The sequence below is a fragment of the Salvelinus fontinalis genome, chromosome 1, assembly GCF_029448725.1.
Source record: "Salvelinus fontinalis isolate EN_2023a chromosome 1, ASM2944872v1, whole genome shotgun sequence".
In the NCBI taxonomy this organism is placed as follows: domain Eukaryota; kingdom Metazoa; phylum Chordata; class Actinopteri; order Salmoniformes; family Salmonidae; genus Salvelinus; species Salvelinus fontinalis.
Window position 1 is genome coordinate 96,057,914 of NC_074665.1, and position 13,387 is coordinate 96,071,300.

At 42.5% G+C, this 13,387-nt stretch overlaps 1 protein-coding gene across 1 annotated transcript in view; it reads left to right on the top strand.

Annotated features, from left to right (window-relative positions):
* Positions 1 to 2,460: 2,460 nt before the first annotated feature.
* LOC129864395 (A disintegrin and metalloproteinase with thrombospondin motifs 3) overlaps positions 2,461 to 13,387 on the top strand; it is a gene marked incomplete in the record, with an annotated part of 119,451 nt that continues 108,524 nt past the window's right edge. The window contains 2 exon segments of the mRNA XM_055936969.1: positions 2,461 to 3,191; positions 4,448 to 4,896. Coding sequence (XP_055792944.1) covers positions 3,101 to 3,191; positions 4,448 to 4,896 — 540 coding nt within the window.

Below are 13,387 nucleotides of genomic sequence, written 5' to 3' on the forward strand. Positions count from 1 at the left end.
CCTTTTTCACGAATGCGCACCGCATCGATTATATGCAATGCAGGACATGCTCGATAAACTAGTAATATCATCAACCATGTGTAGTTAACTAGTGATTATGATTGATTGATTGTTTTTTATAAGATAAGTTTGATGCTAGCTAGCAACTTACCTTGGCTTCTTACTGCATTCGCGTAACAGGTGGGCTCCTTGTGAGGCAGGTGGTTAGAGTGTTGGACTAGTTAACCGTAAGGTTGCAAGATTGAATCCCTGATCTGACAAGGTAAAAATCTGTCTTTCTGCTCCTGAACAAGGTAGTTAACCCACTGTTGCTGGGCCGTCATTGAATAAAAGAATGTGTTCTTAACTGACTTGCCTAGTTAAATAAAAATTAAATAAAGGTGTAAAAAAGAAGAGAAAAAAATTATGAAAAAATAATATATATATACCGTCAGACAGACAAACAGGCAGGCAGTCAGACACGCAGACAGACAGGCAGGCAGTCAGACAGGCAGGCAGTCAGACACGCAGACAAACAGAGAGGCAGGCAGTCAGACAGACAGAGAGACAGACAGGCAGTCAGACACGCAGACAGACAGAGAGACAGACAGACAGGCAGGCAGTCAGACATGCAGACAGACAGAGAGACAGACAGGCAGGCAGGCAGTCAGACACGCAGACAGACAGAGAGACAGACAGGCAGTCAGACACGCAGACAGACAGACAGGCAGGCAGGCAGTCAGACACGCAGACAGACAGACAGACAGACATGCAGACAGACAGACAGGCAGTCAGACATGCAGACAGACAGAGAGACAGACAGGCAAGCAGTCAGACAGAGAGACAGACAGGCAGTCAGACACGCAGACAGACAGGCAGTCAGACACGCAGACAGACAGACATGCAGGCAGTCAGACAGAGAAACAGACAGGCAGTCAGACACGCAGACAGACAGAGAGACAGACAGGCAGGCAGTCAGACACGCAGACAGACAGGCAGGCAGTCAGTCAGTCAGACAGACAGAGAGACAGGCAGGCCGACAGGCATTCGGACAGGGAAGCAAACAATCAGACAGACAGACAGAAAACCAGACAGGCACAGACATACAGACAGGCAGGCAGGCAGTCAGACACGCAGACAGACAGAGAGACAGGAAGGCAGGCAGGCATTTAGTCAGACACGCAGACAGACAGGCAGTCAGACACACAGAGAGACAGAGAGCCAGGCAGGCAGTCAGACACGCAGACAGACAGAGAGACAGGCAGGCAGTCAGACACGCAGACAGACAGAGAGACAGGAAGGCAGGCAGGCAGTCAGACAGGAAGGAAGGCAGGCAGGCAGTTCCCTGTCAGGGAGGGAACTTGTTTAGAATTGAAGATGGGGGAAAATAAGGTTCAGTCTAGACACAGTTACTTTTAGTTTAGGTCAGTTCTATCTTGCCTCCTTTAAAACCTTTAAAGCCTTTCCTTACAGGTAGACTCAGAGCTCCATGGGTAGTTATTTTGTGTGGAGTCATTCTATGATTCACTAGTGTGGTTTGGGTTGAGTACCTCCGAGGGTCGAGGTGGGCGGGCAAAAAAACAGCCCTCCAGGAGTCTTAGCCCACAGCCTTCCATCCACTGGTGGAAACGACAAGTCACACTTTAAAAACCCTTTCAATGACTGGAGGAATTCATCTAGTCTTTTTTTACTACAAGTGGAATGAATGTCATATACATTTAGTGACATCTGCGGGTTTATATAATATCCCCTTTCATGATATTGTTGACTTATGAAATGTGTTTTATGTATATATATTTGTGTAAACACATTGGTCAACAGTAGTACAGATAATAGCCTAGCTGAGTAGACACATCCCATCACCAAGATGCATGGAGCAGCAATGGGAGACTTATCTGATCAACTCAAATCTACATTTATATCATCTAGCAATCAATCATTTTGGTGAAATCATTATTCGACTCTTTTCAAGAGAAAACAGACATTTTTATTTTCTATTTACATCGGGAAACGAGTGTTCAGTCTCGGCTGGGAATAAGTGATGGGTAAACTCATCACCACTTCCTATCAGTAGGCGGTGCTACTGTAAATATATTCAGAAGCATTTCAAGGATATTACATAAAATTATTACCCATAAATAATATTCACACGTTAACGTAGCCTACTGATGATGGAACTTGTAGACAGTATCCTTTAGGTAAATGTATGAATCATTACTTTTCCATTACATTTATAAAATCATGCAGTAAAAACGTTTATTTGAACAGAAGACACACTATTATTTTTTATTTTAAGAATAGTCCGGGTGTAGATTCATGCCCGCAGACAGTTACGTACTGAATGTGCATTCCAAGACTTGTTTCACAAACTAAACAATTCGCCACGACTTGTTCTCTCCCTGTGTGTCAGAGTCTCTCTCTCAGACCAGTGGACAGAATGCGTTTACCCTAAAAACTCTGTGGCTTAAAGTTTCGTGGAGTTAGAGAAGTCCGACTTCAATGTTTGTACTAACGCCTCCCCATCCGTGCGTAATGGTGCGGGACTGCGCGGCAGATGTTTGTGTGCAGGAATGCTTTTTTACTTCTGAGGTTGGGGTTGACTTTTATACGAATTAGTATGTTGTAGGCCAATGACTGTACATATGAAGGTGCAGGCCTACCTCTCTTTTTCTAAACAACCATAAGGCATCTAAACAGTTCCAGGCTCCGGCTGTGAGTTCGTTGATCTGTACCTCCCTGAACTCTCCGATTAGCCGGGCAGGCAGCTGTCGTCATCAGCAGCACCCCCGGGTTTTTCCCTTTTCTAAATGGATGGGGCTGTCCAGCTTTATGCACAGTTCAACGGAAGCCGAAAGATTGGAAACAACTTGTGAATTCACCGGTCAGTTTGGTTTGTGTTTGCGGTAACGTTCAGAAGAATGCTCGACGGCGGCGTCGCTGAAGAAGTTAAAGGTTGAGAAGTTTTTTTTCTTTCTTTCTCATAAACTGTGCGGCGTTCAGGACTGGAGCAGGAGAGGAGGGAGAGGGAACAGCGGTTGCCTACTACAACGTTTACAATAGAAAGGAAACTTCAACTCCCGTTAGAGTGGACTGAAGTGAAGTGGCAGCTCGTAATTCCACAATGGCTTTCGCTGTGGATTGTATATATTTATTGATGTGCTGTTCTCTCAACTTGATATGTTTAGATCACAAACATACTGTGAAATCACATGGTAAGTTCTTATGATTTTACACTTTTTTTCTCAACTTTTTGGTATTCAACTTTGAAGTACTGTGGATTTTGAGCAGAGAGCTATAAAACGTATGGCACACTGTATTTGAAGTTATATAACCCCCTGGGTTTTATAGAGACTGAGGTCTTATTGATGAACTTGTCCAGAAATGCCACAAACTAGTCCAATAATTTAGTGTTACCTGAAAGGGTTTAGCCAAACTAAACTAAATCTTTAGTGATGCAACTGGCTGGCTCATAACCCATAGACTAAACTAGAGACACATTATCCTGTGTCTCCACTATTCAGAAGTTCAATATCATCTTTAAATAAAGGTAAAAAAATATATATATATAATCTTCCATATTCATTAACCATTTGTTAGTAGGCCAATTCTCCTTTAACTAGCATGCATTACTCTTATCCACACCAGAGTATAATCATAATTTTTTTATTTTTTTATTTAACCTTTATTTAACTAGCCAAGTCAGTATCAATTAAAGTATCCTATATTATTTTCTGTGCTTTTCACCAAGTTCCCATAAGTTCCCAATCCCCCAAGTTCCCATAGGTTTCTGTGCATAGGTTCCTACTATCTGAGAAAGAAATGTGCTATCTAGAACCTAAAACGGTGATTTGGCTGTCCCCATAAGGTAACCCTTTGAAGAACCTGTTTTGGTTCCAGGTAGAAACCTTTTGTGTTCCATGTAAAAACCGTTTCCACAGAGGATTCTACCTGGAACCCAAAAGAGTTCTACCTGGAACCCAAAAGAGTTCTACCTGGAACCCAAAAGAGTTCTACCTGGAACCCAAAAGAGTTCTACATGGAAACCAAAAAGAGTTCTATATGGAACCCAAAAAGAGTTCTATATGGAACCCAAAAAGAGTTCTATATGGAACCCAAAAAGAGTTCTATATGGAAACCAAAAAGAGTTCTATATGGAACCCAAAAAGAGTTCTATATGGAACCCAAAAAGAGTTCTATATGGAACCCAAAAAGAGTTCTATATGGAACCCAAAAAGAGTTCTATATGGAAACCAAAAAGAGTTCTATATGGAACCCAAAAAGAGTTCTATATGGAACCCAAAAAGAGTTCTACCTGGAACCCAAAATAGTTCTATATGGATCCAAAAGGGTTATCCTATGGGGACAGCCTAAGAACCCTTTTGAGACCCTTTTTTTCTAAGAATGTATATTAGACCTGTCCAGTTGTCTCTGGTTCTCTGATGTTATTCTTGACTATTTGTCTCATCAGAACATCTCTCTGGAAAGTTAAGTGAATATGGTCTTATCGTGCCGTTCAGCACAGACTCCCACGGACGCTACATCTCCCACGTGGTCTCAGCCTGGGCCTCAGCTGCAACGGGAGAAACTGAAAGTGAAGGTGCTGATGCAGGGGGTGGTGCTGGTGATTCCTCATCCCCTGGTCCGGGAAAGAGGCGTGTGGCCCGTAGCGCCCCCGAGACTCCCTCTGTCACCTCTGGCGCAGGCCAACACCTGTTTTTCAACGTCACTGTGTTTGGGAAAGAGTTGCACCTTCGCCTCAAAGCAAACAGGAGGCTGGTGGCTCCGGGGGCATTTGTGGAATGGCAGGAGGACTTCGAGGAGAAGGCTAAGGAGCGTCTCCACGGGGACTGTGTTTTCACTGGAGACGTATCCGACATGCCAGAGGCTACTGTTGCCATAAGCAACTGTGATGGACTGGTAAGTCAATAACCAAACCCACCCTCCCTGAATTCCATACAATACAATGGTGCAAATGAGTTAGCGTGCACACACACACACACACACACACACACACACACACACACACACACACACACACACACACACACACACACACACATACCCTAGTACTGTATACTGTACTGTACTATCAGCCAGGTCTCAGATCTGTTTGTGGATTGGAAATGACAAATCAACCGTATGAGTTGGCCTTACAGCACAAACAGATCTGGGACCAGGCTGCTGTACACTGTAATCTAACCATATGAGTTGACAAGAGCACAAACAGATCTGGGACCAGGCTGCTGTACACTGTAATCTAACCATATGAGTTGACAAGATAGCACAAACAGATCTGGGACCAGGCTGCTGGACACTGTAATCTAATCATATGAGTTGACAAGACAGCACAAACAGATCTGGGACCAGGCTGCTGTACACTGTAATCTAACCATATGAGTTGACAAGACAGCACAAACAGATCTGGGACCAGGCTGCTGTACACTGTAATCTAACCATATGAGTTGACAAGACAGCACAAACAGATCTGGGACCAGGCTGCTGTACACTGTAATCTAACCATATGAGTTGACAAGACAGCACAAACAGATCTGGGACCAGGCTGCTGTACACTGTAATCTAACCATATGAGTTGACAAGACAGCACAAACAGATCTGGGACCAGGCTGCTGTACACTGTAATCTAACCATATGAGTTGACAAGACAGCACAAACAGATCTGGGACCAGGCTGCTGTACACTGTAATCTAACCATATGAGTTGACAAGACAGCACAAACAGATCTGGGACCAGGCTGATGTACACTGTTTAAATGGTTTAGGTATTCTCCTCACACGGTTCCTAGCCCTGGCAGTCACTATGAATGCAGGTTGCGGGTGAATAAAAATCAGCAGTTGGATATCCTAACTCTGGCTGGATTCCAATAGGAATTACACATCACTTTGCAAGCCAGCATAATGTGACATGCAGGTAGAATTGCAAAATTCTGCTACATTTCACAGGTTTTCCAGAAATGGTGTTTAAAAGATTCCTGGAAATCCTTCAACCAGGATTTTTTTTAAATCTGGGATTTTTTGGGAAAGTTACCAGAATTTTGCAACCCTACTTGCAGGCCTGATGTGGCCTGTAAAACCATGAGTTTGAGGCCACTGAGTTAGGGTAAAGTTAGGCCTCAAAATAAGACCTTATAAGATATGTAATAGATTGTCATAATGAGTTTTATTATAATGACAACATTCACCTAGGGACTCACTTAGTGAAGGCCTCAGGGCTGACAATGAAGGAATTCGACAACCATGTCTCTGTCACTAACAAATGCAGTCATGGGTGGTAACTCTACAATTCACTCGAAAAGGCAAGGCACACTGGGAAAATATATTGGCTTAGTGGTGGTGTTACTCAAAATGTTAAAGCTGATACAACTCAAATCTGGACCCACTACAGGGTCACAGTGACTCTATCCGTTTGAGTATTGACTACAAAATCCCTTTAAGTAACTGGACTGATATATATTAAAGGGATACATCGGGATTTTGGCAACAAGGTCATTTATCTAATTCCCCAGTCAATTGAACTGGTGGGTAAACATGTTTTATGTCTCTGTGTGCAGTTTGAAGGAGGTTGCTAACTAGAGATAAACTTCCAGTCATTGTGTAAACTAGAGGTCGACCGATTAATCGGAATGGCTGATTAATTAGGGCCGATTTCAAGTTTTCATAACAATCGGAAATCTGTATTTTTGGACACCGATTTGGCCCCAAAAAAAATTCTTTACACCTTTATTTAATCTTTATTTAACTAGGCAAGTCAGTTAAGAACACATTCTTATTTTCAATGACGGCCTAGGAACAGTGGATTAACTGCCTTGTTCAGGGTCAGAACGACAGATTTTCACCTTGTCAGCTCAGGGATTCAATCTTGCAACCTTTCGGTTAACTAGTCCAACGTTCTAACCACCTGCCTCACGAGGAGCCCGCCTGTTACGCGAATGCAGTAAGAAGCCAAGGTAAGTTGCTAGCCAGCATTAAACTTATCTTAACCAAATCAATCTATCATAATCACTAGTTAACTACACATGGTTGATGACATTACTAGTTTATCTAGCGTGTCCTGAGTTGCATATAATCGATGCGGTGCGTATCGTTGCTCCAATGTGTACCCAACCATGAACATCAATGCCTTTCTTGAAATCAATACACAGAAGTATATATTTTTAAACCTGCATATTTAGCTAAAAGAAATCCAGGTTAGCAGGCAATATTAACCAGGTGAAAGTGTCACTTCTCTTGCGTTCATTGCACGCGAAGTCAGTGTATATGCAACAGTTTGGGCCGCCTAATTTTCCAGAATTTGACGTAATTATGACATAACATTGAAGGTTGTGCAATGTAACAGGAATATTTAGACTTATGGATGCCACCCCTTAGATAATATACATAACGGCTCCGTATTTCACTGAAAGAATAAACTTCTTGTTTTCGAGATGTTAGTTTCTGGATTCGACCATATTAATGACCTAAGGCTCGTATTTCTGTGTGTTTATTATGTTATAATTAAGTCTATGATTTGATAGAGCAGTCTGACTGAGCGATGGTAGGCACCAGCAGGCTCGTAAGCATTCATTCAAACAGCACTTTTGTGAGTTTTGCCAGCAGCTCTGCTGTTTATGAATTCAAGCCTATCAACTCCCGAGATTAGGCTGGTGTAACTGATGTGAAATGGCTAGCTAGTTAGCGGGGTGCGCGCTAATAGCGTTTCAAACGTCACTCGCTCTGAGACTTGGAGTAGTTGTTCCCCTTGCTCTGCATGGGTAATGCTGCTTCGAGGGGGGCTGTTGTCGTTGTGTTCCTGGTTCGAGCCCAGGTAGGGGCGAGGAGAGTGACGGAAGCTATACTGCTACACTGGCAATACTAAAGTGCCTATAAGAACATCCAATAGTCAAAGGTTAATGAAATACAAATCGTATAGAGAGAAAATAGTCCTATAATTCCTATAATAACTACAGCCTAAAACTTCTTACCTGGGAATATTGAAGACTCATGTTAAAAGGAACCACCAGCTTTCATATGTTCTCATGTTCTGAGCAAGGAACTTAAACGTTAGCTTTCTTACATGGCACATATTGCACTTTTACTTTCATCTCCAACACTTTGTTTTTGCATTATTTAAACCAAATTGAACATGTTTCATTATTTATTTGAAGCTAAATTGATTTTATTGATGTATTATATTAAGTTAAAATAAGTGTTCATTCAGTATTGTTGTAATTGTCATTATTACAAATAAAATTTAAAAAATCAGCCGATTAATCGGTATCGGCTTTTTTGGTCCTCCAATAATAGGTATCGGCATTGAAAAATCATAATCGGTCGACCTCTAGTGTAAACGCCAGTTAGCATTGGCTCTTTGAAACTCTCTCTAACTTCCTTTTATAAACTGGATGCAGAGACATAAAAGTGGTTTCCATGAGTCCCGAAGTTTCCCTTTTAAGTGCAACGGGTTTCCTCAAAAGTTTAGAGTAATGACAGCACAATGGGGTTTACACTGTAGCCTTGTCCACTGGACACAATAACTTGAATGAATAACAACAAGTTGAAGAAAACAGCAGGGAGGCATGATGCTTGTCCATTGCTTTGCTATGGAGCCCTGTTAACTATAGAGAACTCAGTATACAGTAGCCTCTACTTAGCCTACAGCCCTACACTGCTGCTTCCAGGGAATCGTTTCTGTTAAACTGTCCAGACACTACTTTCTCTGAGGGAATAGTTTCTGTTAAGCTGTCCAGACATTACTTTCTCTGAGGGAATAGTTTCTGTTAAGCTGTCCAGACATTACTTTCTCTGAGGGAATAGTTTCTGTTAAGCTGTCCAGACATTACTTTCTCTGAGGGAATAGTTTCTGTTAAACTGTCCAGACATGACTTTCTCTGAGGGAATAGTTTCTGTTGAGCTGTCCAGACATTACTTTCTCTTTTTCCAACGCAGTCTGGTTTAAAGTATTGGGTGGTAATGATAGCTGGACCAAGCTAAGGTGACGTCCCATCGCAGTCTGGTTTAAAGTATTGGGTGGTAATGATAGCTGGACCAAGCTGAGGTGACGTCCCATCGCAGTCTGGTTTAAAGTATTGGGTGGTAATGATAGCTGGACCAAGCTGAGGTGACGTCCCATCGCAGTCTGGTTTAAAGTATTGGCTGGTAATGATAGCTGGACCAAGCTGAGGTGACGTCCCATCGCAGTCTGATTTAAAGTATTGGGTGGTAATGATAGCTGGACCAAGCTGAGGTGACGTCCCATCGCAGTCTGATTTAAAGTATTGGCTGGTAATGATAGCTGGCCCAAGCTGAGGTGACGTCCCATCGCAGTCTGATTTTAAAGTATTGGGTGGTAATGATAGCTGGACCAAGCTGATGTGACGTCCCACCCCAGTCTGTCACCTTCCCTGCTACTTCTGACAGAAACAACATGCAAGGAATAGTGATTAAGACAGTATTTTCACCCTTGACCTCTAATGAAATGTCTATGTGGATATTATTCTGCCACTTGTCAAGTTAACACTGGGAGAAAAAAACACTTGGTTGTCCTAACCTGTCTAACCCTGTTGAACTCTGAACCACCTGGTTGTCCTAACCTGTCTAACCCTGTTGAACTCTGAACCACCTGGTTGTCCTAACCCTGTTGAACTCTGAACCACCTGGTTGTCCTAACCTGTCTAACCCTGTTGAACTCTGAACCACCTGGTTGTCCTAACCTGTCTAACCCTGTTGAACTCTGAACCACCTGGTTGTCCTAACCCGTCTAACCCTGTTGAACTCTGAACCACCTGGTTGTCCTAACCTGTCTAACCCTGTTGAACTCTGAACCACCTGGTTGTCCTAACCTGTCTAACCCTGTTGAACTCTGAACCACCTGGTTGTCCTAACCTGTCTAACCCTGTTGAACTCTGAACCACCTGGTTGTCCTAACCTGTCTAACCCTGTTGAACTCTGAACCACCTGGTTGTCCTAACCTGTCTAACCCTGTTGAACTCTGGTTGCCTCTTTGTCTATGATGTTTTATGTGTGTGTGTGTGTTTGTGTCTAATATAAACCATAGTGGTACCCTACATTACCCCATTACATTGCCTTTATTTCTGTCAACACCCCCCCCCCCCCCCACCCACTGACAGGGGCAGAAGAATAGAGCGCCACTGTTCAGCATAGGAACAATGAGATCATTCATTAAAGAGACATTGATTTCTCACTCTGAGGTAATTACAGACACATGCTTACACACACACACACACACCCTAGTACTGTATAGTTACTGTACTATCAGCCGGGTCCCAGATCTGTTTGTTCTTTGTAAATGACAAACTAACCATATGAGGACAAAGCTGTTCTGTTCTGTGTACTCTGAGTGAGGGAATCAGTCCCGTAGCCTAAAAGGGCAGAATGTTGTTCTTTCTCTGACTGTAGTTTCTGCTTTAACATGATGTTGGTGCTCACAAACAGACTGCATTTCTCCATGGACTGAAGAAAATAAACAATTACTTTTCTGAACAATATTCATCTGGAAGAGTTACATTTTGATTAACCAAATTCACAAACATTCTCAGACTTATAACGGACAGTATTGATTCATTTTTATGAACATGTTATTGTATGATTATTGCGATTTTATTATTTATTTGAGATTTGATGTTTCAAACATATTGGTCACTATACACTGAGTGGACAAAACATTAAGAACACCTGCTCTTTCCATGATACAGACTGACCAGGTGAATCCAGGTGAAAGCTAAGCTTATTGATGTCACTTGTTAAATTGGGGCGGCAGGTAGCCTAGTGGTTAGAGCGTTTTCGCCAGCAACCGAAAGGTTGCTAGATTGAATCCCCGAGCTGACAAGGTAAAAATCTGTTGTTCTGCCCCTGAACAAGGAAGTTAACCCACTGTTCCTAGGCCGTCATTGTAAATAAGAATGTGTTCTTAACTGGCTTGCCTAGTTAAATAAAGGTTAAATAAAATGTTAAAAATCCACTTCAATCAGTGTAGATGAAGGGTAGGAGACAGGTTAAATAAGGATTTTGAAGTGTGCGTGCCATTCAGAGGGTGAACGGGCAAGGCAAAATATTTAAGTGCCTTTGAACGGGGTATGGCTGTAGGTGCCAGGCGCACCGGTTTGAATGTGTCAAGAACTGCAACGCTGCTGGGTTTTTAACACTCAACAGTTTCCTGTGTGAAACAAGAATGGTCCACCACCCATAAGACATCGAGCCAACTTGAAATAACTGTGGGAAGCATCGGAGTCAACATGGGCCAGAATCCTTGTGGAACTCTTTCCACACCTTGTAGAGTCCATGTCCCGACGAACTGAGGCTGTTCTGAGGGTGGAACCCAATATAAGGAAGGTGTTCCTAATGTTTTGTACACTCAGTGTTGAGAGAGCATGAGAAAGTTAGTTTTGATGACTCAGAGAAAAGTTCTGAAAACATGTTGGCTCACTATTTAAAAAGAACATAGAGAACCAAGAGTTTTGGCACAGGAACAGCCGACTAACGCTAACTAATGATACCTACAGTAGCTAATGACACCTACAGTAGCTAATGATACCTACAGTAGCTAATGATACCTACAGTAACTAATGATACCTACAGTAGCTAATGATACCTACAGTAACTAATGATACCTACAGTAACTAATGATACCTACAGTAGCTAATGATACCTACAGTAACTAATGACACCTACAGTAGCTAATGACACCTACAGTAGCTAATGACACCTACAGTAACTAATGATACCTACAGTAGCTAATGATACCTACAGTAGCTAATGATACCTATAGTAGCTAATGATATCTACAGTAGCTAATGATACCTACAGTAACTAATGATACCTACAGTAACTAATGATACCTACAGTAGCTAATGATACCTACAGTAGCTAATGATACCTACAGTAACTAATGATACCTACAGTAGCTAATGATACCTACAGTAGCTAATGATACATACAGTAACTAATGATACCTACAGTAACTAATGATACCTACAGTAGCTAATGATACCTACAGTAACTAATGATACCTACAGTAACTAATGATACCTACAGTAGTTAATGATACCTACAGTAGCTAATGATACCTACAGTAGCTAATGATACCTACAGTAACTAATGATACCTACAGTAACTAATGATACCTACAGTGACTAATGATACCTACAGTAGTTAATGATACCTACAGTAGCTAATGATACCTACAGTAGTTAATGATACCTACAGTAACTAAAGTCAAATATTGATTTAATATCGTCCACAAATAATATTGTGATATGTAACTGTATCGACCCCCCCCCATAATCAATGGTTATATATAATAAGTCATTTATCTGCTGCTTTTATGCGTGCACATTTTTCCCGTATCAGTGGCCCCAGCGGGAATCGAACCCCCGATACTGGCATTGCAAGCGCCATGTTCTACAAACTGAGCCACAGAGGACCACCGGGCTGAGACTGTCTGGTACAGTGTTAATACCGTGTACTGCCTTACAGTAGTTGGCCCTGATAGAACTATCGACTGTAGCCAATGGCTCCCATCCACAATATGTCTAGTTCATTCCATGTCCATCCATCCAGAGACTGATGAACCATCTGATCAATGCTAAACAAAAAAACACCAGGCACACACACACACACACACACACACACACACACACACACACACACACACACACACACACACACACCCAACCACGCAGACAGACACACAAACACAGACACATAAACACACACACACAGACACATTTACATACACACACAGACAGACACAGACACATATACACACACACGCAGACACATATACCACCCACCCACCCACACAGACAGACACACACCCACACAGACACACAGACACACACACACACACACACACACACACACACACACAGACAGACAGACAGACAGACAGACAGACAGACAGACAGAGACACACATACCCACACAGACAGAGACACACATACCCACACAGACAGAGACACACATACCCACACAGACAGAGACACACATACCCACACAGACAGAGACACACATACCCACACAGACACATATACACACATACACACACAGACACATATACACACACAGACACAGACACAGACACATATACACACACAGACACAGACACATATACACACACAGACACAGACACATATACACACACAGACACAGACACATACACACACACAGCCACATATACACACATATACACACACACACACAGCCACATATACACACACACACAGCCACATATACACACATATACACACACACACAGCCACATATACACACACACACAGACACATATACACACCCACCCACACAGACAGACAGACACACACCCACACAGACACATATACACACCCACCCACACAGACAGACAGACACACACCCACACAGACACATATACACACCCA